This window comes from Struthio camelus, chromosome 4 (genome assembly GCF_040807025.1).
Source record: "Struthio camelus isolate bStrCam1 chromosome 4, bStrCam1.hap1, whole genome shotgun sequence".
NCBI lineage: Eukaryota > Metazoa > Chordata > Aves > Struthioniformes > Struthionidae > Struthio > Struthio camelus.
In genome coordinates this window covers 58,917,388-58,943,904 of record NC_090945.1, presented here as the reverse complement: position 1 = coordinate 58,943,904, position 26,517 = coordinate 58,917,388, and the positions used below count along the sequence as shown (strand labels likewise).

The 26,517-nt window shown below is 41.0% G+C and overlaps 2 protein-coding genes across 17 annotated transcripts in view; one reads left to right on the top strand and one right to left on the bottom strand.

Moving 5' to 3' along the window:
• The window catches only part of GABRA4 (gamma-aminobutyric acid type A receptor subunit alpha4), a 65,520-nt gene extending 50,798 nt beyond the window's left edge, over positions 1-14,722 (bottom strand). For 4 of the 8 annotated variants that reach the window (XM_068942974.1, XM_068942973.1, XM_068942972.1 and 1 more), the window contains exons 1-5: positions 14,588-14,722; positions 14,312-14,430; positions 3,646-3,713; positions 966-1,186; positions 781-863 (exon numbers count right to left, since the gene is read on the bottom strand). In XM_068942974.1, the coding sequence (XP_068799075.1) occupies positions 781-863; positions 966-1,186; positions 3,646-3,713; positions 14,312-14,430; positions 14,588-14,670 (574 nt within the window). In that variant the 5' untranslated portion in view covers positions 14,671-14,722. Of the gene's footprint in view, positions 1-780; positions 864-965; positions 1,187-2,531; positions 2,594-3,645; positions 3,714-8,441; positions 8,589-8,689; positions 8,829-14,311; positions 14,431-14,587 lie in introns of those variants that run through there. The other 4 variants (XM_068942977.1, XM_068942979.1, XM_068942976.1 and 1 more) reach the window with 4 other exon arrangements.
• GABRB1 (gamma-aminobutyric acid type A receptor subunit beta1) overlaps positions 13,767-26,517 on the top strand; it is a 169,015-nt gene continuing 156,264 nt past the window's right edge. For 2 of the 9 annotated variants that reach the window (XM_068942990.1, XM_068942988.1), the window contains exons 1-2: positions 15,052-15,136; positions 15,881-15,966. The gene's annotated coding sequence lies outside the window, so the exon portion shown is untranslated. Of the gene's footprint in view, positions 13,882-14,650; positions 14,728-14,989; positions 15,137-15,647; positions 15,967-20,916; positions 20,956-21,765; positions 22,649-26,517 lie in introns of those variants that run through there. The other 7 variants (XM_068942983.1, XM_068942981.1, XM_068942989.1 and 4 more) reach the window with 7 other exon arrangements.

Here is a 26,517-nt window from a genome sequence, read left to right as displayed (position 1 = left end):
AGTGTAACGCAGAGGAACTCAGTAACTGAGGCGGCTTAGTAGAGTGATAGGATGGATAACGGAGTGCTCCAACAGTCTCCCAAGTAGTCTCAAACATCTCTGCTCTGGATTCAAATCAGGGAATCTAACTACTTCCCTCTGTTGTGTGGCATATGTTCCTCCAAAACGTTCCTCCTAGCAAAATTTTGGAGATTATTCAAAAATCTACATCTGACTTCAAAACAGAAAAGGAAAATCACCTGCACTAAGGTTCCTCTCACCTCGTCTCACCACTCTAAAAATTACTTATTTAGTCTAAACAAGCCATACAGACTCCTCCCAATAGCCTAGGTGATACCCAAATACAACTTAAGATCAATCCTTTACAGTCTACAAATCTCTCTTAGGGTGTCAATCTGCCTCCACTGCCTGGACAGAAAGCCAAATACATTTAGCTTCCCTAGGTGTCTAACTGTTATTGGCTGTTTAAGGTCAGATGGATCCCACCCTCTTTGTCTTCTCCAGAGGATTTCTGACTTTACTGAGTATTTCAATTCACCCCTAAGAATTGGGAAAAAAACACGTATTTCAAGCAATAGTAAAGCCAGAATACCGGGGTTTAATATAATAGCTGAATCACTGGCTCAGGGCCTAAATAAAATTCCTGAGAAACTTAACAGGAGTTTTGTCTGTGTAAGGATTGGGGGTCAAGATTAATATTCAGAAATTTTCATAATTGTTCAACATCTACTTCTATTATTTAAAGCTGTAGTTACAAGAAATTTCATAATTGCAACTTACAACTCCCAAATTTGAGAGGACAAGCATGACCATCCATGGGAAAATCCACTAATCTCATGGGACACTCTGCACTTATTGTAAGCCTATAATGGAACAAATTGAATAGTCTCTGGTTGCCATTTTGTCTAGGCAGCATAACTTTTGCATACAGTAATTGTAAGAAGATGAACAAGCAAGTTGGATACCTCATTGTGTACAGGATGGTGCCATTTCTCATTATTCTGAAGAGTTTATTTGGGGCTGTCATATTATGTGCAACAGACCTTTTCCCATTCCTGAAGAAAGTGTCAGGTGTCCACACCTTCGAAACCATCAAGTTGTTAAGTCTTAAAATTTCAATAGGGCCATCATATTTTAATCTTTTGTCTACCCATGTCTGACGGAAGAAGACATCCATTGTATACTCCTGTATTAAATTGCAGAAAAACAAAGATTACATTTCCATCTACAAATGTTTCCTGTAAAAAAGAAATCCCTCAGAAGCAAAGAAATCAGTAGTAAAGAAAATGTTAAGTCCACTGCACAAATATATTTTCACAAATTACAGTGAGTTGCATACTTCCTAATAGCTCAATTTCCCACATTAGTCATATCAATAAATTGCTACACACATTTAATCATTAAGGAATAATTACTCTAATAAGATTGTAGGAAGCAGGCAATTGAATTTCTACTCAGGCATATAACTGGAAACCAAATGATCTATGTGACAATAAATGTCAATAGAATTTTAAAGAAAATACATCCATGGATCTTTTGCAGCTGACTAAATTAAATACATCAGGACAAGCAACTACTTCCACTTCAGAGTCAGGCAGGTTTTAAAGTAAGCTTTCACCCGAGAAAAGCTAAATATTTTTATGATTTGCCACATCCACAAAACATAGGTAAAACATAATATATTAACTTGTATATGTATTTTTGCTTCTAATTACATGACCATCCCATCAACTTTCCCAAAAAAGCCATTCTAAGGAATACATGCAAACAACAACGGCAGAACTGCAGCCAAGAGTACACTGCAAGATGTACATCGCATTTCTTCACCCATTCCTTCACCTGTATGTTTATATATTTTTCATCTTGGCAGACTAAAGCACTTCACAAAATATGTTTCATATGACACAGAAAGGACCTAAAGCTTTCCTTGTTACCTTTTTCAAACTCGTAACTGCAATTTTGTGTTAAAATTATCATTTTTTTCTGACTTCATTTCAAACTCTTCTGCACAGCATTATCATTGAAACTTTACTTGTACGGCCATTTCTATTCACATGGGCAACAACGCATCTCTACTAGCATACGGCATCGTAGAACTGTACTTGTCCTCTCTTCCATGGCTGCAACATCCATTGTGGTTTACAGTTAACCTACGAAAAGTCTTTCTCTTCTATTTTCAATTCTTGCTGATGGTTTCATATTTCATAATAGCAGTTTCTGTTATTAGCTTCTACATGACAGATTTTGTAATGTAAGATTTCAAAATATTTCATTATACTGGGTACCGAAGTAAACCAGCCCTAAAAAACATCCTTATCTTCTCCTGCAGTAAGAGTACCTCACATTTTGTTCTTTCAGCAAGTTTTATGAATGCAGTTACAGTCAGATGATACTGGGTCACGAAGGGACACATTAACTAAAAATCCTTCCAAGACCAATCCTTGGATCCTTGAATAGTCTCCTAACTGCTTGATAATGCTGAAAGCATAACTACCTGTGGTAAACTCTCCTTCTGCCAGTTCCTTACCTACCTTACAGTTCTTGTTTGCATTCCTGTCTTCTCCAATATAACTAATAATTTCCCACATGGCACCATGTCAAATGCTTCACTGTAACCAGAGAAATCACATGTAGCCTTCATTTTTTAGTTGAAGCACATTCATTAATAGATTTTCTTGGGACTAGATTCTTACACCTCTAGTCACACTGAACAGCCTCATACTGTACCTGACAACCACTGAGGATGTGAGATGTGATTCAACAGGAGATTGCTGTGACAATCTAGCCCTTGAAAAACATCTTGCTATCATATAACTTTCTGCATGATCAGAACCAAATCAGGTGTAACAAAGTACAGGATGGCACTGCATGGAAAGCCTCTGAAATTGCTCCTCTGAAATTGCCTTTCCCTTAAAAAAGTGCAAACATATATAATGTATATATGGCTGTCTTGCTTCTGGGTGATTTCTTGAACTATTTTCTAAAAAGAGAAACCGTCGTGCAATTTAAAGGAATAGGCCTGCATTATAGAATTTGACGACAGTTACGCTGCATTTGACCTCAAACGAATGCAGGTGCCTTTCAGGTACAAATAACCATGCGTGCAAATGTAACGTTTGTCTTCTGTGACTATTTCTTGCATGCCATTTTGACTTTTGATTCCTGTAGACACTTATGAAAACTCTTATCACTCAAACATGTGCTGAAAGTGACCCTAAAAGCGGCACAAAGATGGGCAAACAGAATTCATTCAAAATGAAAACACCAACAAGTATTTGTGAAATGTTGTAATTATTATTCACCTGAGAATACTACAGACTTCAGAAAGGAAAAGCAACTTCAAAAGTATTACTTGTTTTCCCAGCAGCACACTTAGATGCTCCCCACAGGGCCTGATTCTGCCACAACACCAAGAAAATCTGCTGTAAATCCCATGAATTCCATTCCTTACACTAACCGAAAACCAGTGCAAGTGACCAGAATCAGGCCTGATGTACCTAATTAAATTAAGCTGCTGCTAATCTTGCCTTCTTTGCATGATCGACAGAACAGTACAAAGACACAGGAATTAAGCATCCATGCCTTACTGCAGTTTAACCGTTTCTCAGCACCAGGAAATGGCATTTTAATTCCAGAAATACATACCATTTCTACATCAGAAACAGGTCCAAAACTGGTGACATATATATCTGTTTTGACTTCAGTAACAGGACCTAATGTATGAAAAGGAAGTGAGCAAGAAAATTTGAATTTTGTAGGTCAACAATTCTCATAAATGATCCTAGCATGTGAACAGTTATTGCTTTGAGGGTTCTGTGGGTGAGTAAGAGCAAAAGGCAAATACAGGTCGCTTCAGATAAGTCTCTAACTATTTTCACTGCATACATAAATCAAAAGTAGTATTTCCCATGCAAATCCCCATTCAGAATCTGATGTTAACTCAATGGATGAGAAAATAGGTGCCAAAAATTACAGAGAACACCATGTTAATTAACAACAAGCACCTAATTCAGGAAAACCACGCTCCCCAGGGTATTTATTACTAACCTTCACAGTCCTATGGGCAATAATTGGACTACAGACATTAGTAAGCCCAGCATTTGGCAGTTTAGCGTTGCAGGATCAAGAGCTATATCCATACCCTGAGAAGTCCTTAAGTGTTTTAATACAACCAACCAAAATAAGAGTTAGACATCTAAGCATTTCTGAGGTCCACATGCTACTACAAAGCCTGTCTTGAAAGAACTACTGAAACTTAGATCACAACAAAAAACAGTGAACTGAACAGAGATCTTACTAATTTTTCATAGTTGGGTACAGATTAGCAACTATCAGTGAAAGTAATTTCATCTTAATGTATCATTTCCTTTACTATAGCACTAAATATACCTTGAATGTAAGATGGGAGTTCATGCTACAGTACTTTACTGGGAGTTTCAGGGTTCCCCTTAACCTAAGAACATATCCACTAATTTCACCAAGAACTAGATCTGTTCCCAGTGTAACAGGTTATGCTAATTATTACCAGTTATTATGATTCTGTGATCGCAGTATTAACTACCTAATGGTTTAATTTAGGCAATAAACCCACAACATATTTTTCCAAGCAGATATTTTTCGGTAAAAACATTAGCACATTTTTTTTAATTTATGATAAAAAGCTTGTAGATCATAATTTATTTAAATTTAAATAAATTTAAATTATTTAAATTATGATCTAAATTATTTATGATCCAGATTATTTATTTAAATTATGATCTACAAGTTCACAACCACAGGTTTTGTCACAATTACAAGTTCTAAACCCTTACAATTCAAACTCCTAAAGAGGAGAAATGGTTTGTCGGTTAGTTCAGGCTTTATCATTTCATTTGGCAATCCAAAATGAAAGGAGGAAACACTTAAGACAGTTTCAAAGGTAGAAGAATGTGTGCCTCTTAGAAAGAAAACAAAAAAAAACCCACTGTGTTCACAGATGTCACTTCAAATCAAATTTTAGAAGAAGAAAAAGAAATAAGCAACTGGAAACAGGGGGCCCTTTTCTTGCATCTAGAACAAGTGTTATACTGCAAATGAAAAGTAAAATACACTCATGTAAAATTATTTCACTAGCAGTTTGCAAATCATGTATGGAAGACCAGGTAAGAATTTTTCAGCTAAATGTCAAAAAACAAGCTCTTTACCCAAAGTTAACAGTTTCACAGAAGGGCATTTTTTGGAGACAAAAATCTAACGAGAATTCACCTTAGAACAGTTGGTAGCTCAGTGGTCCCTGGAAACTTGGATGCTTTTAAATGTCTGTCTTGATGAGGTTTAAATAAATAAATAAACAAATATTCCCAAGTTCTAGACATCACCCTTTCATACCATACGGTTTACTTTGCAATGGGTTGCTCTCTACGCATTGAAGACAGAAGCTGCTCCCCTTTCTACAAACAATAAATTGTTCACTAGGTCAGAGAAATTCATATTGTAGCCAAGTGGTTAGACTACTCATTTCACTGAAGATGTATTCTGATGAAATTTCCTGAATGAGAGATGACTGTTTTTGAAGAACAGAAAAGCTCCAAGAGATTGGAAAAACCCATACTAGAGCTGTCAAAATACAGGAAGTGAAAACATCCACCTGCAGACTTAGAAAATAGGGGAGAAAAGCTCAGTCATATTTGCACACAGAAATACAAAAGATCCAATCATACGTGATTTCTCATAATCACTAGACTATCATTTATCTGCGTTAAACTATTTCTAGTTAAAATAATACATTAAAAAAAAATCTTTATTTCAATGGATGAACTTGAAATGTTTCCAAAACCAAAGTTTCATAGAAATGAGAGACATTTTTCCACACAGCAGGAAATAAGCAGGAAATGTAGGCATCAGTCTTCGTTATTCAACATGAGAACAGTGATTATTGCACTCAGTTCCTGAATCCCTTTCATGAACTACTTTATTTGTTAGTTCTAAGAAACTAAATTATAACATCCCTCAAAAAAAATCAAAAACTTTAACTGCTTTCCTCTATGGTATCTTCTTTTCTTTAGCTCCCAGAACACTGTAATTTTATAACTGCATTCAAAAGCAGCAAAAGGACAGCTTTTTTTCGCACAGGCATAAGCTCTTTTTCTCAGGCATTGATTTCTTTTGTTCTATGAAATGATTATACCTTCATGGGTAGTGAGTGTTCAAAGTCTTTTTGCGAGTTTATTCTTTGGAGTTTCTTGGAAAGAAGAAGGAGAGAACTAAGACTCAGAAACTAATCTAAAAATCTCAAAATCAGCAAGCCTACGATTTAATGCTATTAGAAATCCCACAGCAGCAACACAAGACTAAAATTATGCTGTAGTTCACTGTTCTATTAACTGCTATTCTGCCCTCAAACCTTTATTCATTAGTAGGATCCATAAAAAAGGAGGAGGAAGTGGGAAATCTCAGACAATGACAAAGCTACAAAATAAGTTTGAAATTAAAGTTTACTTCTGCTGCTTGTCCAACATGACAGCAGTGAAGTATCCAAATAAATGTTAAATCACATTTTAGGCCATTAGGCAGTATCAGATGAGTGAGGCTCTAGAAACGCTTCAGGTTTATGAAATTAAAGGGGAATGCAGCAGGAAGAGTCAAAGAGTCAGGCATCGTAACAGAACTTATTCGTTCCATTACCCTAGATTTGCAAAATCTTGTTTTGCATCCAAAATGTTGGTCAAAGATTAAAACGTTTGGTAGGAACGAAGATAGCAGTAAGGGGCAGGGAAAGCTGTTATCTCCCTAGTGCTGCTTCTCCAGTTGCAGCCCTGCCATGCTTTTCCACCTACATTGTCCGTTCACAACTGTCAGGTCAAAAGTTGACTTTTCCAGCACTTAATGCCAACACAGGAATACCTATGGGGACTTCAAAACCTCTCTTATTCCTCTTGTTCTTAACAAAAATGTAACTCCAGTTGGTAGCAGTAGCATGGGTATTGATAGTGAGTCAGGCTTTTTTATTATTAATCATAGGAATTCGTGTCAACGACAAGTTGGTCTGTAGTCACCTAACCTACTTTTTCTGGTGATTGAAGCAGCCCTCCAGAATGAACATGTTGCACTTAATCAACTCCAGCTATGCAACCAGAAGATCCTATTAGAATCCTTAACATTCTATTACTGGCAATAAAATGCCAGTTGTAAGAAAGCCAAATAACTTTAAATATGACCGGTTGGACTTATCTCTCAATGGACATTCAGAAAGCATCTATCCACCATAAATCTCCAGGAACACTAAAGAACTATTTATAACATACTGGTGTGTATTTTTATGTCAATGAAATAGGAGGAGAGTCCTACACACTGCAGTGGGAACGGTTAAGTCTGAATCACTGCTTGCAAGATAATACACTTTAAAGAAGCTCAGGCAGGATTAAAAGCAACCCCTGCAAAAAGCCAGAATAGCTGAGCGCTACACAGAGATGTTACATGTGGGCTGAAGAAGTGATGCCAGGATCTAACCCTGTGAACAGGAACATAAGACAGCTCTCCCATGCATTTTATGCCAACATATGGGTTGAACTGCAGCACAGCTCTCAGTGAAAGACTTTGGGCTCCATTATCCCCTCGTCTCCATAGGCAACTGTCACTGCAGAGATCTCCACTGTATGTAAACAGTCAAAGATATCTTGCACAGGCTTTTTGCATATTGTAAATTTTGCCATCAAGAGACAAGCAGCCAATCAGGAACATTAGCAAACAAGTCTGTACAGAGGTTTCAACATACAAGGTACAGTTTAACTGCTAAGTGTGATTATTGCCACAATTATGAGATCAGTCCCTGGATACATAAACTACATGAAACTATATTAGATCAGTTCCTATAGATACAGCTGAAAAAAATATAGCTGGTGCAGATTTTTTTTCTTTTTTTCCAATATACCTACATATGAAAGATTTGGTGCTTTCTCTTTCCAAATTCTTGCTGGCTTAACAGGATTGCTTTTTTTAGTTAAAAGATATCAGTCAAATGAATTATGTTCTCTTTTGTTTTATTCTGTCAGAAAGAATAGCAGAGGACTCCAGCTATATTCGAGATTTCTGTTAAGAAGTCAGATCAACTCAGTAGGAGATTTTTAAAAATTAATATGGAATTCAAACACATGGTATACATTCTCTATAAAAAACAAATAAAACAAACGCAAAATCATATACTAACTTTCGTCTCTGCACATATTCACCCGTGCCTGAACTCTGGGAAACGGGAAAAAGATACCTTCAGAAATGAGGAGATTATGCCATTTCTTTGCCTGTTCAGCACATAATCTCTGCTGAGACAGCCAACAGGGTTGATACTGGTGCCAATTTCCATGATGGGGACACCTGTCTACAAAGAACTGTACTAAGAATATAAGCTAATTATATACAGGTCACTGAATAACAGACAGATGGCAATGACTTCAAGCATTACTAACCAGAGCCAAATTCAAACCAGTCAACAACAGGTAAATAACACCATAGCCTTTGAATCATCTCCTCTCCCCAGCTGAGGAAGACTGGACAAGCGCCTCAAAAAATGATCAGCTTCACTTTGTAGTGCTCACTTCTAGTCCACCAGTAATCTAAAGAATAATCACAAAATCTATTATACTAAGCAATGGAACCTTGAAGGTATGTATGAATTCTTAATAAAAGCACATAATTACATACATATTTTACTGACCTCTAAAAAACAGAAAGTTAAGTCTCTGCTCTTCAAATTTATCCTGCTTTTATTTTTTGGCTTTCTGGATGTAATGTTCAGCTGAAAGTCTGACTCTCCAAAGCCTCATCACTTAAGCATTTCTTGTTCACATGATTAGCTGAAAGAAGACCACACATTGTTACAAGTAAATCACTCCGCCTGCACCGACAGAAGCGAAACTTTTCAGAAATGATGCTTATAAGCTGAACATTGCACACTGGAAGAAACAGAGAAAAGTTCTCAAACTCTGCTTAGGAGAGATGATAGCCAAGGTATTCAATTCTACCCAGTATTCAACTGCACTTTCTCAGGCACGGGATCATGAGTAAGAAGATGACGAGGAAGAAGGCAGCCCCAACTGTGCCTTAAAAGCAACAGACAACTAGAAGCCATCTTTTTCAGAAGAGTCACAGTTGCGACAATGACTGCATAAGATAGCATTATGGAACAACTTTGGATAGCTTCAGGTATTTCCAAATCAAATAGTGTCTGGTTAATAAGCACTGATTGCATCCTTCTCATTCTTCAAATTCAGCTTAGATTCTGAAGCACAAGTGGACAGTAACCGACAGGGAACCAAAAACTGCCCAAATCAGATAACACCGTTGAGGACACTGTACGGCTCCATTACCTTCGAGGGAGGGACTAAACAGGTGTAACTACCAAGAAATTTGCATGCAGTCCCACAGATGGGTAAAAATGACTCCACTCCATGTCCTGCTATCCTGACTGGGCTGGTTTTGCAGGAATTTAAGAACACAACAAAAAGATACCCTTTTCTTCAAGTAAAGGGATGTAGCTCTTAACCTCCTACGTTTGGGGATGCTGAAACAAAAATAATGCTATATTTGACTCACAGCCCAGGACTACTGAAGCACATCCAAATCTCCTAATTTCATCCAGTAATTCAGTGGCTGCAGCACTCATCTGACAAACAGAAGATCAGGTTCAATTTTTGCCTCTTTCGGGGGCATTTAAACCCCTTTGTACACCCTGAAATGTACCCTTGCCCCTCTGCTGTGGCTCTTGGAGGACGGAGGAAGGAAAACACATCCTCAATCCCTTCTCTTCAGGCTCCTTCCTTGGTAGGAAGAAAGAAAACGCTCCTCGTTGCCTATAACCTATGTGGTTATCTAGGGGACTGTAGAGCAGAAGGAAATATGAAACCCCTTCGTAGGAGAAGGGAAGCCCATGTCTTTGCTCAGTCCCTTACCAATAAACTACAGAGGAAAGGGAAAGAACTACTCCTGAACCCAGTGCACCTGGCAACTTCTACACAGAAAGCCAAAGACTTATCATCACTTCACTAGCTGCTAGTGAGACTTGCAGTTCATGCCAGACTGCATACCTCACACAAATAAACAGAACCGTAGAGGAAAAAGAGATCTAACTTTCACTGACTGATGTGCCACCACAGGGAGCCAGTAACATCCCGTCGGCAATACTGTAGCCTTAGAATAGACTTTTTAGATGAACATCAGCGGGTTTCACAGCCACTATATTACCCAGTAGTTCCACTAGGAGGCAAGTCATACAACACCATCTGTCTTAGGTCAACCGGCCATTAAGAACAAGATGCTAAGGATCAGATGTTCTATTAGATACACCTAACCTAACAGGAAAAACAAACAAACAAAAAAATTAGAACTAGTATTACAAGATTAGATATACAAGAACAGACAGTGATACTGCTCTCACTAGCTTCAGTCACCTAATTTCTTCTTACTTCAGTAAGTGCACGCTTAAGTATGATTAATTAGCAAATCATGAAAGTTTTAAAGATAGCATTAAATCAGAAAAAGTTATAAGGCAAGTACAAGTTTGAATCTGATCTCATGGGCTCTAAGCAATGTCAAGAGTTACTCAGAAGTCTGAAATCATACAAATGTTTTAATGGCAAATCAGATTCAGGCCTTTTACTTCAAGTGAATAATATTTCTTTCAAAAAGTCAGCCCTAGTTCTACAATCATTTTTAAACTAATCACCAGTGAATGAGAAAAAAGATCATTTCCAAAGAGAATGCAAGTTTTACAACTTTCTATAATTTTCCTTTGTGTATGACATAAAGGAAATTTTTAAAATTAAGTGAAAACTGGATTCATGTTATAACTAGAAAAGTTTTTGCTTCAAAGTTTTTCAGCTGAATCAAAACAGCACTGTAGTAACACTCTTGCAGTTTTACAATAGATAATACTTTTATTTATTCACACTACAAGTGACTTCTGTAAATGCCCTATTCTTATGATCTAGTAGATTATAGAGTAGTTTTGATTGGGAAATCAACATGCATTATAAATTGTATTCTGCTCCATAAATTGTATCCAGCATAATGGGAAAATGGAACATACAGTCTAGGCAATATAATTGACTTTGTTTCTACCACACTATTTTCAAAGCTCCCAGGGCACTACTTTATTCATTAGTCCCTAAACACTTTCCCACTACTGAAATTCTAACTGACTACCTTCAAAACTATTCTGCATTTAAAATTTCCTGATAGCACTTCATAGCTTGTTTTTTTTTTCTCCTTGCATGAAACTGCCCTTTCTGATTTGTTTAACTGAACTTCTGCTTGAAATCCCTTTGCTTATCTGTGGCTACTTTTAAGGGTTTGGATTTTTTTTTCAAAGTTGGTGTATTTCCACCTTCTAAAACTAGCCCTGTAAATTTAAAAGGCCTTTAGTAACGTTTTTCCTGAACTTTTCTATATTTGTTCATTACATTACCAAATTCACAACGTTTAGTGAGTGCTAATAACTTTTTGGCTTTGTATCTGCTTCATAAAGTGAGTTTGTAATGCACAGGGCCAATCAAATGACATGGGGAATTTCATTCTTCTATTTATCCTCAACATATGCCATACTACTGTATAAGCAGTACCAGGGCAAGCTTCTATACACTCACTTAAGCTTCACTCCCCTTCTTGAGAAACCATTTCCACATTTGTGAGCACACTCAGGCAATTTAGCTTCTCCTTCGTAACTACCAACAATTGTGCTAATTAACGATAGCATGGAGAATCTGGATCCAGTTTTAGGAAATCTCCAAAAGTAAACATTTTCCAGTTTGCTATGCATGCAAAAATCTTCATGAATTGTTATTCGTGGCAATGCTGGAATATGCCAGGAAAATTTAGAATTTGGCTAGCTCCCCACGTCTGATTTTAAACATCACTTGCACCAGAATTAGAAATATTTGCACTGATTTGAGGTTTAAAATTCGCATCAGTCAGACCTCAATGAGGCCTTTCGTTCTTAAAATAAAACATATGTTTAATTTCGGTTCACATGAAATCTAGATGGTGAATCAGCTTCCAGAAAAAGAGAAAAATAAATATTCTGATGTTCATCAGAAAGTGATATAGCTTTAATATTATCAAAACAGACTATACTTTCCATCTCTAAGTACTCCCATCCCCTATGACATTTTTTTAATATGCTATATATTAGCAAGTGTCCCACTTTTAAGACACAAGTCCCATTTGCCATAAGGATTTATCAGCAAAAAAACAGAAGACAGGGAAAATTTGATCTGGATAATATATATATTCATGACTAGTTCCCAGTTACTCCTCTGAGTAAAAAGAAAAAGAAAAAAAAATCAAAAAAGAAAAAAAAAATCAAGCTTGACGACTTGCAGAAGTTGGAGATTTTTTGCTTTATTTTATTAAAAACTGTTCCTGTCAAGTGAGGTGAAGGTAACTTTGGCTGTAAGGAGGTACAGGCTGTAAGATAACTTTGGCTGAAGGTAATTGTGGCTGTTATTTTTAAAAACAAAGCATTTTTTCATGTATTACTTACAAGCTCAAAACTTAAAAGTGAGTGGTTTATATTTTGTACAGGTCAACTATGGGAAGAAATAAGAAGCAATGTAATATCCAGTCTGTCAAATATTCACCCAGAAGTGTTTTTTTATAGGGAGGAAAAAACTCAGATTTCAGCCTACATCATTTACTTCAATATTACAGTTGTGAAAGTTCAAGGAGATACAATGATCTTTTTCTTCTTGATAGCATTTTGTGGAAAGTCTGTTAAGACTTACTGGGGAAAAAAAAGTCTCTCTTGCAAAATATCTTTCAAAAGACAACTGTGTTAAAATAAAAATCAACATAAAATATATGTCATACTACAGATTTAGTACTTCTTTAATTTTGGAAATCTGATAATGCTCATAAAGCATCTTTGCTAGATGACTAATTAGTTGGCATTCAACCTAAAATGATGCCAAACATAGCACATCCCTTGTACGCATGCAGAAGTATCTGTAACCTCTCTGCAGAGCTAAACTGCAAAAGGCCACCTGTTCTGATGATTCCTCTGAGTGCTCTAGTAAGTTTAGCTTCCTTCTCACTTAATGTTTAAGCTAAGCTATAGAAGACCTCGCTTATAAAATAAACATACTCAAAATAATAAAATGTGATCAAGGATGCCAGATGTTCTCCTTTAATTATTAAGATCGTGCATGTGGCACATGTGTGGAATGTGTTGGCATACATGTCAGTGCAGATGTATAACCATGTGTGAAGAAGGTACTTCCAGGGGAGGAGGAAAGTATTTCGCAGCATAAACCTACACAAGGATCTCATTCAGTCCTGGATAGGAAGCAGCCCATGAAAAGCTCTTATTACCTTCATACAGCATGAGAGGGGATGCATCTTAAAAAAAAACCAAAAAATATATATATATTTTTTTTACTTTGAAATCTGTATTTTTAATACCGTCATTCCAGATTTAAAAAAATAAAAGCTGGATTTATCTGGATCCTAATTATTTTTGGTTCCAAGTCACAGTGGCATTTAAACCCAGTGAGGAATACTAAGCCCGGCTGCTTGTACAGCAGCATAAAAGCGCATCTTAACAACCTAGGTCATAAAACAGGCACAAAACCCCACATTCAGGAGGCGGATGATGGCAAATTTAACCTCCTCCACTTCTAATTCCTCCACAGCAATGAAGCCTACTACTTTTAAACCAAAGCCAAAAATTGAGCAACTCTGTTGAAAGATTGGTGTGTTTGGGTACCAGACCCCGCTCCTTCCCGTCACTACCAGGGCAGAACGCACCAAGGACCAGACCCCTTAAGAAGGTTGACAAAACGACATGGGTTTCTGTTGGGACCTGAGCATCCAGGGGGCAAAAGCTGCCAAGAAGCAGAAGAGCCTGGATGGCAGGTACAGGTTCTTCCACCCTTAGCATGCCAACACAGCGGCTTCAGAGTATTTTTAAGTGCAACAGAAGCAGCTAAGCCCGTCTGGGCCGAAGCGGGGCGAACAGCGGGGCAGCCTCCGCTCCTGCGGGGCGGCGCGATGCCCCCGAAGCGCCTGGCGGCTCCGGGGAGCAGGGCGGGGGGGGGGGGGGGGGCGGGCGCCCCGCCGGCCCCGGGGGAGCCTCCCCCTCGGCCTCCCACCCCCAGCCCCAGAGGGACTCCCTGCAGGGGCAGGGGGGCGGCGGGGGTACGGGGGGGAGGCCGTTTTCGGGCGCCGGCGGTCAGCGGGAGCGGCGGGTGCGCTGCCCCGGCTGGCCGAGGCTGCCTAGCGCTCCCCCCGGACAGACACACAGGGCAGACTGACAGACAGCAGGGACCGTGCACAGTGACCATACCCCCAAATCCAGGGCGCAGCCTGTTGTCATAACCATCCAGGAGACTGTTCAGGATGCTTGTAAAATTCTCTGGCCATAATTTCTCCTCTTTTTTGCTCTGCCCTGGCGGCCCGGTGAGACTACAAGGCAAAGAGGCAAGGGGTGACCAGAGCCGCCGAGCGACCCCGCGGGGCTCGCAGGGCCCGGGAGGAGCGGAGCGGAGCGGCCGGGCCGGGCCGGGCCGGGCGGGAGGCGCTGCCGCTGCCCCCGGCCGCCGCCCGCGCCGCGGGTACTCACCACGTCGCCAGGCACAGGCAGTGCAGGAGGGCGATGGAGAGACCCGAGGACATGGCGATGGCTGGCTCCTTGGCAGAAACCATCTTTGCATGCCATACTTCACGCCTGGGCACGTTAAACGCCTCGTCCGGTGGAAGGAGGTGGGGGGGGGAGCCCGGCGGGAGGGCGGGGGCGGCTGCAGCGAGCCCGCGGCGGCGCCGGCAGCCCGCGGCGGCCCTACATCCCGCGGCGCCCCCCAGGCCAGGCGCCCTGCCCCGGCGGCAGGAGACGCAAGTTTACCCGCGCCGTTAACTCTCTCGGGGGCAACAGGCGCCCGTCCCCGCCCGCCCCCGCCCCGCCCCGCCCCAGGAGGGGCCCGGGCGCCGCACGCGGCCGCCGGCTCCTCCCCTGCCGCCGCCGGGCGGCCCGCGAGGGGTTAAACCCGACCGTTAGTTCTGCCCGGCGGGGGCGGGGCGCGGCTGTGGCGTGGGGCGTCGCTCGGCGGGCAACGGCCCGTGGGGTGTCTGTGTGTGTGTGCGCGCGCGGGTGTGGGTGCCTGCGCGGAGTGGGGTATGTGTCGGGGTGGGAGCGGGGGGGTCTGGTGATGCTCGCGGGGATTAAGTCTTATTTGTCTCCAGCGTCTCTTCTTCCTAAGGGGGGAAACAAAACCAAGAGCGGGTGGAAAAACCCGGGGTGTTTAATTCCCCCGCGTGGGTGGGTGTGGGAGGAGGAGGAGGCTTTGGCGAGGCTCCCTGCGCTCCAGCTCGGGGTGTAAAGGGAGGTGGGGGTGGAGAAGACAGTGCAGAGCACACCCCAAATGAGGGGAGCAACTGGGTGCAGCAACCAGAACAGGACAGTTTTCATGCCAAGTTTCTTTTTTTTTTTCTTTCCTATAATTAGGAAGTCAGATTTGGTGACCCAAATAATTTCTGTTATATGAGGAATAAGGGATTCTGCAGCAATTACTGTAAAATGCACTCAGAAGTGTTGCTGTTCTGTCAGAGGATGTTGGGATGGTTGGGAGGGGAGACGTGTTTGGGAAGAGGGGTGAAAGGAAGGGAAAGGGTTTCCCCCCCCCCCCCACACACACACACAATAGGTATTGACAATAAACAACTCATTCTTCTGATCAAATGTGCTGCAGAGTTGTTTAGATTTGGAAATCAGTGTGCATGTCAATTTTAATGAAGATAGTGAAGTTCACTGTGCAGCCGTATGTAGAGCAGGTCTTGTAATTGACTCTATGTCTACAGACTCCAGACTACAGTACCGTCAATGCTGACATAAAAAGGCTTTATTCTTTACTTGCTACAGTATCTCAACTACTGAAATGCCTGATTATCTTCAAAACTACTCTACACTTGAAATCTTCCTGATCGTACTTCAAGAATTCGTTCCAGGTAGGGTGCCCTTTGCTGATTCCTTTGAAAGACAATTAAAGGTGTGCTTGAAAGCCATTTAGCTTACTGATGCTGTTATCTTTGAAAAAACTCTGTCTAGATAGCCAGTTGTGCTTCCAATTTAAAAGCCCTGTTTAGGCTTCTGCAGATTATTACTCTGCTTTCTGATATTTTGTTAGGATGAAATGCAGGTATTTTCCTTCATCACCCTCTTCCCAGGTACAACCAAGTGGTTTGTGTTCCTTAGTAGTTCCTTAAGTGGTTTGCATGTTAAATAGCAGACAGTGGGGATTAAGGTGGTATTATTGCTACAATGAATACGGCATTTGTGACCCATGGCTTTATCCCCTCTCAATTCATTTTGCCCTCAGTCTGAAAAAGAGGTCTGAACGACCACTCCACTGTGAGTGATGTGTAAGCTGAGTCCTAGCCAAAGCTGAGTAGCTGTCCAAGGAATTCATTGGCCTCTAGCTACTCCAGGCTTTCCTTCCTTATTTAAATCTTTGCCACCATCATAGTATTTTGCTCCAAATCCTGCTAGATCCTCATCCCCTAAGTGCCTTACTGCAACAATGGTTTTCTGCTGAAGCCCGACATGGGCAGCCTGCTGAAGAATGGCACACATGCTCCATGCAATGTTTACAAGCCCAGACAATACAGGCAATGTCACACCAAGGTCACTTAGCTCCTGTGATCACACTGTAGGCGCAACCTGTTTCACGCCACGCACAGGTGAAAGCTCCAGCAAGAGCTCACTGTCTTGACTTCATTAGCAACCTGATGAGGAATGCCAGCAGAGTGGATTAGCAGCTCTTCAGCTATCTAATTTCGCCATGTAATGTAAGTTTGCCAGGGTTAATCAGCCACTTTTCAACTTCTATGAACGGATGTAATTTCTCTGGACCGGTCTTCTCTTATAGCATGAACTGTGCCAAGGGGATACTCACAACTGGCCTCCAGTAAAAAGAACCTCCAGTTTTCCTGTCTCTTGCAAGAAAAAGTAATCTGCTGTTGCAGAACTTTAAAGATGCTTCTGAAGAGATTATCTGATCTAGGGATACCTCAGAAAAGTTTTGCTGGGAGAAGTCAAGCTCACAAAATTAAAGCAAGGGTAGTAGATGATAATTCAGAACTGGGAAGAATTCTCCTGGCTTGTGACAGGTACACAACAAAACCCTGCTCTACAGCACTGCCACTTCCAGCAGCTGCTGTGGAAAGAGGCCAAGAAAGTCCTGGCAGAGCTAGGGACACTCTTGGGTTTAGATTGTTTTATTACTTTCTGCATATGTACTGACACCTGCCTGAACTGGAATAGAAAAGTTGAGTGGTATTCACCCAGTAATAATCCTCCCACACAAATGTCCTGAGAAATGTTGTTACTCTACTCCGCTCAAATCGATCCCTGGAGTCATAAGGAATATAGATGCTGTAGGCCCAGCAGTCCCACTGCAAGTAGAAATCAAAGAAATTCACTCCGTTATCCCCCTTCCAGTGAGTTTAGGAACTACGCTGGTCTTTGCATGACCCCAGATTCTTCAAAAGAGAGAGCTAATAAGACTTACGTGAGACTCACATCTCTTCAGTAGAAATAAAATTGGTTTCAAAGATTAGTGGATGTACCATGTCAGGGCACAAAGAAATAAGTACTCATGACATCTAAGAAGATAATCAGGTTGTCAGAATGTTTTTGATAAGAAAACATAGTGCCCTTCTGCCACTTCCAGCTGCATGTTATATTGATGTAGGACCCGGTGCCATTTGGATACATTTACTCACCCTGAGAGCTAAAACTAAGCATAAATGATAAATCACTTTCTCTGAATCAAGAAAATGAACGCAGATAGTTCTCCAATTTATCTGCAGTTAATATCTCCCTTAGATCCTGCAGTAACTGTCAAGAATTCAATGAGATTACTACGAAAAACAGTGATTGCTTTCTTCAAATTCTGAATGACTGCATGATTTGTATGTTACTAAAACTTCCACAAAACTAGTCTTGAAGGGAACATAAAACAGCTGAAAAAGACAGTAAACAGTCTTGTAAGCCAGATATGTCACTTCTGAATACTTGCTTATGTCTTGCGGCATATCCATTGGCCTGGCTACTTCTCAACATTTTTGAGTTACATCTTTAGAGGTTTTCTAGATGCTTTTGTAATATATTTGTAGCATAAATACATATAAAGAACTCCTAGGATGTTTGTTTGTACCACCAGCTATAGGCTGATTTTTAAAATACCACTTCAATTGGTCTTTGATCACTTCAAAGTGATCACTTCGAAGTGATCAAAGGGTAATATCACTGGGTAATATCATCTCTGTAAAAGAAATGATGATGACTGTAAGAAGGTTTTAGTGGTCACAGCCTGGATTGATTTTTCCTAGAAAATGTTTGGGGAATTCAGCATTTTCTCAGCTTCTCCAGCTTTTACCACCAATTCTTCCAAGATTTCTCCCAAGAAATCTCACCCATCACGGACTTCTGTAAAGAGGGACCTATTTTTGCCTGGCACCAGCTGCTCAGAACACATTTGAAAATAACAAATAGACTTTTTATACTGCCCCTGTGCTGATATATCTCTCTAAGATTTGTGACGCAGCAGACATTCTGAGCATGCCCCAAAAGCAGTCTTATCCAGAGCAATGGGTCTTCAAGGATAGCTTCATCATTTTTTATTCATCATAACACACAAAGAAATAGAAAAGTTCTTCATCACTCTTCTTTTCCCATTTCTACTTCATCATCACATGTAAGGGGGAAGAAAAAGAAAGTTAATACTTTTCTAGAGGAAGGCACTATGTAGCCTTTCCGTTTTCTGCCTTTCCTTTTTTCAGTCTATGCCAACATTACAGGTATATAGGTAAATTATAGGTTACATCCTCTTTCCCAGCAGATTTCTAGTCCTGGCATCAAATGCATGAAGAGAGCCAAGCCCATATGGAAAAGACTGGGAAAATCTTTAAGGCCCAACTATAAATTACATACTTAAGAACCTCTAGCACTTAGGAAACAGAGGAGATGAAACCTAGGTTGCTGCCAAGCGCTAAAGAAGCTAAATCATTGATTTCTTGGACTTTTTACAATTTCTGCCCATATCAGTACAATTTCTTAACGTCTCGATCAAATGGCCTGTTTTCACATACATCCTTTGTAAAGACCAGTAGCAGAAAATCCGTTCCTTGGATAATTTATGCCCCAATCCCATTTTTGATACATGACCAAGAAAAGATACAGATGCCTTGTTTATACAGTTACCTGTAAGATCATCTACTCCCCTCCCTGCTCCTCTTCCTTATCCTCATGTATTGGAGAGATCCTGGGAAGCTACAAAAACACACCTGCCTTCACACCTTGGCTTTATCCAGACTTTCATCAGGAATTCAGGAGAAGCCCAAAATATCCATACGGGGAGGAGCTCTCTGTCATGGGGAGGTCAGTGTACTCTGGGCAATGATTGCACCCTTGGCTCTATCACTATGTTAAGCACTCCGCATTTGGAGTATACTGACTGCAATTTAAGTCCTGCTCTCAGAGCAGTAAGATAGCTGCTTAAGCTCTTTCCTGCTCTTCTTCCAGTCCAGCTTTCTCTCCCTGCTTTAGTCCTGCCATTAGTAGTTTTCTTTCAAGCCTGCACCAGCTCCTTACCTCAACATCTGATCATGAAGTTGTTACCTCCAAGTTTTAGCAGGATCCCGTTGCATTCGTTGTAGCAAATACATGTTACCAGATGCAGTTCCTGCTCTCAAGAATTAACAATCTAGGTAGATAAGACTTAAGGACTGGACACAAGGAAGTACAGTTATTTCTGTTTTGCAGGGAACTGAGACACAAAAAGCTTAAGTGGTGACTCCACACCAGGTAGGAAATTTGCTGCAGAACAGGAACTTAATTGCAGTCTGCTGCATCCCAGTCCAGTTCTTTAATCGCCACCTCATCTGTCCTCAAAGCTGTCTCTCAAAGCACAGCATAAGCTCTGTGTAAAATTGCAGCCTTCAGCTGGCCCAGCTTTGCTTCGCTTTCATGGCCAGAACTCCTACTAAAATATAGGAGTTGGACATGTATTTAGCCCTGTATTTTTTCCTATGACAAGGAAGGTATTTACAAGACTGTTCTACAGTAGCATGGTTATGCTGTTTTAACACGCACATCCTCAATATCTTGGAATATAGCTAGATAACCCTTTGGGTACCATATATATGTATAGGTATATATGCACATATATATGTGTATATATACACAGATACTGCAGTTGCTGACTGTGATAGGATTTATGTGGTTTCTTCTGGTGATTGATATGTGGATGATTCAGGAGGTAAACTGTGATTTCCATATTTAAGGGAACCTCTGCTCTGCTCATTGCATTAGAAAAACATGGACGTACTCACTGCAGGAACTGCCAATTTGAGGCAAAAAGTGTTCTCAACCGGAAAGTATTACAGAATTCCTATGCCTTCATCTCTCATTCCTCATCTACTCTTACTGCTTCCCAGGCACACACTTTCATATAATAGGTCCTCTTCCCCCCCCCCCCCACCCCGTTCTTTTTACTTCACACTTTAACTCCTGTTCCTCTAAGTTTTTGGAGGGAAATTATATTGGCTCTTGTTTGTCTGCCTTTTCCTCTCCATTGGGACAATATGTTCCCTAGAAACAGCAAGGGCTCAGCAGTTCATACTCCCCAGGATCCTGCCACTCTTAGCCTTGCTTTCTGGCAGATCGCTTACATAGGTTTGTGCATGAGGTCCTGTGCAGGAGCCATCAGGGCAAATCCCAAGCATGTCGTCACTGGCAGAGCGGGGAAACAAGTCGGAAACAGATCTGCTTCAGATCCTGATTTCTATCTCTAAGATGGGCTTCTCGATAAAAACTAATAAGAAGATCTCTTTGTGTGAGGGGAAAATAGCAGATTTCTCTAAAAAATAATATAAGGATGCTTCTGTTTCATCTAGGTGGAGGACACAGCAGCCAGGGCTATGGGGAAGAATCTGGTAAGCATCTATCCCACCTTCCTCTGTAAGGGCTACTCAGTTTAATGGAAAATGTATCAAAAACATTGGTTGCCCGGAGCAACAGCAGGAAACCTTCTGCAGCTTTCAGACACCACAGGCAGGCTGGAGAGCAGGGTGGGGGCTGGGAGCGCCAGGGCAAGGACAGCCCTTGGGGCTTTGGTGGGGGAGAAGGAGAGGGGAGGAAGGCTGGCCACTGGCACTCATGGTCCACATCCCGATTCGCGCTTTTGCGCAGGGCTTCCTGCTCGGTTGCCTGGTTTTCCGTCCTGCTGCTGGCTCTGCTTCCAGATCGATTGAGAGAGCAGGAGCACCAGCAAGCCCCCTCCCTGGAAGCCCTGTTGTTCCTGCTCATTATGCTTTTATTAATCTCCAAAGTATATGAGTCATAGGGCAGATGTCTGGGGAATGAGTTAAACAAGCCACAGGAGCCATAGGCCTGGCTGCTGACTCACACTGTAGCCCATGGTGCCAGCTCTAGTGATTTTCTCCCTGTCTTCATGGCACTTGGCTTGCCCAGTCTCTCAAAGGCAAGTGAATCTTATTTTTCATTAAAAGAGAGACAGGCAGAGTGAGAAGTCTCTGGATTGCACAGTGGCAGAGAAAAGCCTGAAAACGTGACCCAGGTACCCCACAAGGCACCACATAAAGACCCCAGAATCCAGCAGGCAGATAAAGCTCAGACACTGGAAACTCATAACTTGTGGGGTTGACTTCTGATTCTTTATTTTCTTCTCTTTTTTTTCTTCTTTCTTTTCTTTATTCTGGTTTGTTTATTTTGCTTGCTGGAAGAGGACAAGAAGCTCATTCTCCACTACTGCTCTCTGTGCTGGTGTCAAGCACACACATTACGAAAGACACCTTCTTTTATACCTTGGAAGAGATCCTTTATGTCATGATATTTTAAGAAATACGGCAGCTCCAGAATGAGCAGGGCAGACAGTCACTTTAGGGTGTTCTGTATTTACCTGTGTTTAAGGTGTATAGCGGTTATACACCAGCTATAGTCAAAGCCTCATGTTCCTTAGAATGATAGGGCCTCTGTGCTAAGTATTAACATCAGCTAGTAACACAAGCATTCGGATGTCAGGTGTAAAATATTCCCTTTCAAATGCTTTAATATAAAAAAAACACAATGAATTTGTTAGGCAAACAGATCTGCTAAAGCAGACTTCTGCAGTAGCCCAGAGATCTGTAAAGAGCTGAGAAAACTGGCATTTAGAACTGTACTTGTAATCCTGCTTGCAAAGGCAAAATATGACATTGTGGTAATAGACTTAATCCACGAAAGACACCTAACCAGTCTGCTCTTCATTACCATCTGGTGGTTGCTGCATGGAGTGGCATTACTCACAACTCAGAAAACTAAAGAGGAATTTTCATATTACCACGAAAAAGGAAAGGGTGCTGCAGCAGCAGTGGGCAGCAGAAGGGGGCTGGTTTTGTCTTACAGGCATTGACACAGAGACACCAGATCCAGAAAAGACTGACAACATGAGCGGGTAGAAGAGAAAGAGAAAATTAGAAAGCATCTGGAGGTACTTCAGCATTTCATCAAGTAATTCAAGGCATACCTGAACATGATTTGCAAGGAGCTGAGAACTGCCTGGAAAGCTTTGGGCACTGTTCCTTCCCTCTGACAGCAATGGCAGCTGCGACCTTCTGGCAAGATAAGGTATCTTGTTAACCGCTTCTAATAGTTGGTCCCTAGATCATTTTCAGGCGTCTTGGAGCATTTCTTATCCTGAAAGAAGGGTAATCTGCTATGAAGGAAGTACAGTAATTGTTAATGAAGTACAATACGTCAGTGTATAGATCAATGGATAATTCATACAGCCTAGGCAGAAAGTGCCCTAAGCAGACGGGTCCACTATAAGTATTTGCAGCACTAGAAATATATCCTCTTGACCACAATCATATATGGTGCTGCTCTCGGTACAGCATGGGGTTGATCCAGTGCAGCACCTCATCTTTCGTACTAGCTTGCATTTTCAAGAATAGCAGGAAATGATATAAAATTGATATATTGTCATGATTATAAAATTCACCAAGCATATGACACTTAAAAACGGAAATAGTTTATACGGCTCAGTTGCTTTCTATGTTTAAAGAAGAACTCAAGTTCCATTCCCAGCTATGCCACTGATTTCTGTGACCTTGAATAAGTTATTTAGGCCAAAACTTCCCAACAAGAGTACCTAATAGTAAGTGCATAAACATATATGAAGGCTTTTTTAAGTAAGAGTGACCGAGATTTTGTGGAGACCAAATACCCAAATCTGCATTTAAAATTTTGATACCTAAACCTCTGTGTCCGAATTTCCTGTTTTGTAAAATGCAGATGAGACTTATATATGCCACAGGCAGAGCTGAAGTATTAACTAGCTCAAATGTGTACGGTAGCTTAAAAATGTAAAGAAGTATATAAATACTAAGTATTATTATCAAATAGGTCAGTATTTAACCCATACTCGTGTCTCCGTTAGTTTAGGTATTTTGACAATTCTGTGTCTCATTTTGAATGTGTAATACATAATTGACTCTCTAAATATTTCTTTGCTGCACACAAGCATCATAGAACGTGAGGTTAACACTAGCTGAGAAATAAACACTCCTTAGCTGAAACACACTGTCTAAACAGCTTAGCCAATAAACTGGCCACATGAACAGGCCTCTGCAGTCACCTCCCTGACCCGTTAGCTCACTTGGATATGAGAAATGAAGGACTTTTGACAGTGCAAATGAGTGGGTGGAAGACCGGGGGGGGGGGGGGGGGGCGGAACTGAAGCTGAACCTTTTAGAAAGGTAAATATACAATTCCAGGAGGCAGACTTCAAAAGTGGAATGGTCTGAACAGGAAGGATGAGGTGTGCACTTACAAGCACTCTCCCTGTATCTCATGGAAAACCCTTCATCTTCCTCCCTCCCTGCCAGCTGCTCCAGAGCAAAACATACTCTTTTTTTTCCTGTTCACAGCCCAAAAAGATTAAGTACAAATCTGCTCTGACTTATGTATGATTTAGACACCAAGGCATTCAGGTCTTGTTCCAAAACTCACTGAAGTGAACTAAAAACCTGCCCTTCGCCCAGAGGATTCTGGATTACAATGAGAAAGCATTTCGTACTCTGTGTTTCTGAAATACTAAGTCACTGTCTTTCTCCCCCTGTTTTATGATACTTCATTTTCTTATGGCCTCTTTTTTCTTTGGTTTGGTTTGGTTTCTTGTTTGGTTGGTTTTAATCTGTTGTAGAAGTATTATAACTCCTTTATTCCTCAGTTTCCCCATCAGAGAGACAGGCAATGATATCTCACTTTCAGCAAAGGGGATGGGTAGGAATTTGGCTTGGCTGACACTCTCAATGTGTGGCAAGCCCTTCAGATTGGTCTAACCTAGAGACAACACTGAAACACATTCTGCAGGTTTTTTGAAATGAAAACCTTCATAATGTTCAGAAGGTGAAGTAAACTTTAGGCCTCTGTGCACTAGATATTAGGGAAAGAAACTCTCTAAACCAAGGAACAACCAAAGGACACGTTGGGTAAGACAAAAGAAAACACAATAAACAGGCAGATAACATAAGAAGTTAACTCATGGGAAGGACCCCGTAATCATTCCTCATAGGCAGGAAGAGATGAGAAGGGAATACTTGGTCCAAGTAATTAAATTAAGTACTCGTGTTATTTCTTCTTTTGGTCTCTTCTGTCCATGAAGCTAAGTCTTCTTTTGACCTGTCTCATTTCTGTCCTGAGATGGTGTTAGAAAATTTCTGAAGATAGCACTTTTGACATCACACAAAAGCTCCAGCTGCTGCTTGGGGAAGCAAGGGAATATTCACCCTTTGCTGCTCCTCAACATTGTAGTGCTGCTGCTTGCCCTAAAATAGGAGATGGGGCAGTTTTGCTCTATATGGTGGATTTGAAGGTAGCCACAAGCAGCTCAGTCTGTCATCCAAAATGCATGAAGAGTGAACAACCCAATAACCCCTGTTGCTCAGCCTCCACTCCTGTGGGCCTCTTCTCAGAGCAGTTATTCCTGGGAAAGTCTGTGTGTCCGTGTGCCCAGCAAACCTGGGGGGAGCAAACGTCCGCAGGGACTGCACAGCTGGTGGCATCCCGGTGGCATCCACAGATTGAGGAGTTGTGTGGTCTGCCTGAGGAACCTCTATCTCACATCTTTGCCAGTTCTCTTATCTTTGCACTTAATTTCAGGTTTATTTTAGGGTTCTTTTTCAACTAGCTAAAAACAGCACAAATGACAGGGCGTAATCTATTTCTCAGTTTATGGACCACTTCCAGTAACTGCTGCCAGCCCACATGACATATATAAATTATGGATTTTAGACCTGCACCTCTGCATCAGTTAAAGAGATGTGTAAAATTACTCGTTGTCTTACACCTCCCTGTTGACAAAGTGACTCCCAGCTGAAGAGATTCATGTGCTCTTTATTTCAGAAAGCAAGAGGCATATATCTCACTCATCAAATGTGCTCCTGAGACAAGAAAGGAGTGTGCAAGCAGCTGTTGTGTGGGACTATTGCATTTGTTACAGTTATGCCCACTTTGTTTTCTCCCGGCGTAGGTATGAATATACATGGCGATACATGTCTAATGCTGTCATTTACATGGCTGTAAATTTAGTCAACAGAATTCCACAGGAATTTGCCATGAGCAAAGAAATCAGACAGCCCGTAAGTTTTCAGTCTAGCAGCTTCTATTGTTATATTTTACTGTTGTTCTAATACTCACTTCTATTAGAAGTGGGAAATATTTTGTAAACATATTCTTAAAATATAATGTGAATTTTCATTCTTGTCACCTTTGTCCTTGGAGGCAGCAGGCAACCTTCATAATGAAGTGGAAATACAAAGTGCCTGCCTTCTGTGAAGGGCTTGCAATGGCAAGGGGACAGAGAGCAGTTTCTAATTGCAGTGCCCATTCTTGGCCTTTTTCTGGCTTTTATTGTCTAGGGTCTTACCATATATAAGCACAATCTTTCTCTTAAAAAGCAACTACTGTACAATCTTAACCCAACTGTCTGTTTCTCTTCATACTGAAGTTGGCTGTTTGAGGAGTATGTGATTTGGAGGCTAGGTCTCCAATGCACTAAAGATATTTTTGGATAGATCTAATTTTAACATTGGAAGTACTGGCCAATGGGAATTGACAGTTTTCAGCACTGGTTTTCATCCCAGATCAGACTGGAGTCAAAACAGAGAAACTTTTAATGTAAAACTAGTTTTGAAAAAACTAGCTAGGACCTTCGATCTCCCTGGCCAATATAGAACAGCAAGTGAGCAGGGGCTATGGGAGATGACTAAGGAACTGAAACTAGAGTATACATGAAAGAACTGCAAAACCATGAGCAGAGGCAGAAAGTGATGTTATCACCCCTTAGAGTAACAGAATCACAAACTACTTGAGCCTGGAAGGGGAAGTTCTCTAGCCTACATCCTGCTCAAATCCGAACCAAGCTCAGCTCCTGCTCAGAGCACAGCTAACCTCAAAGACAGATCAGATTGCTCAGGGCTTTGAAAGGAGTACTT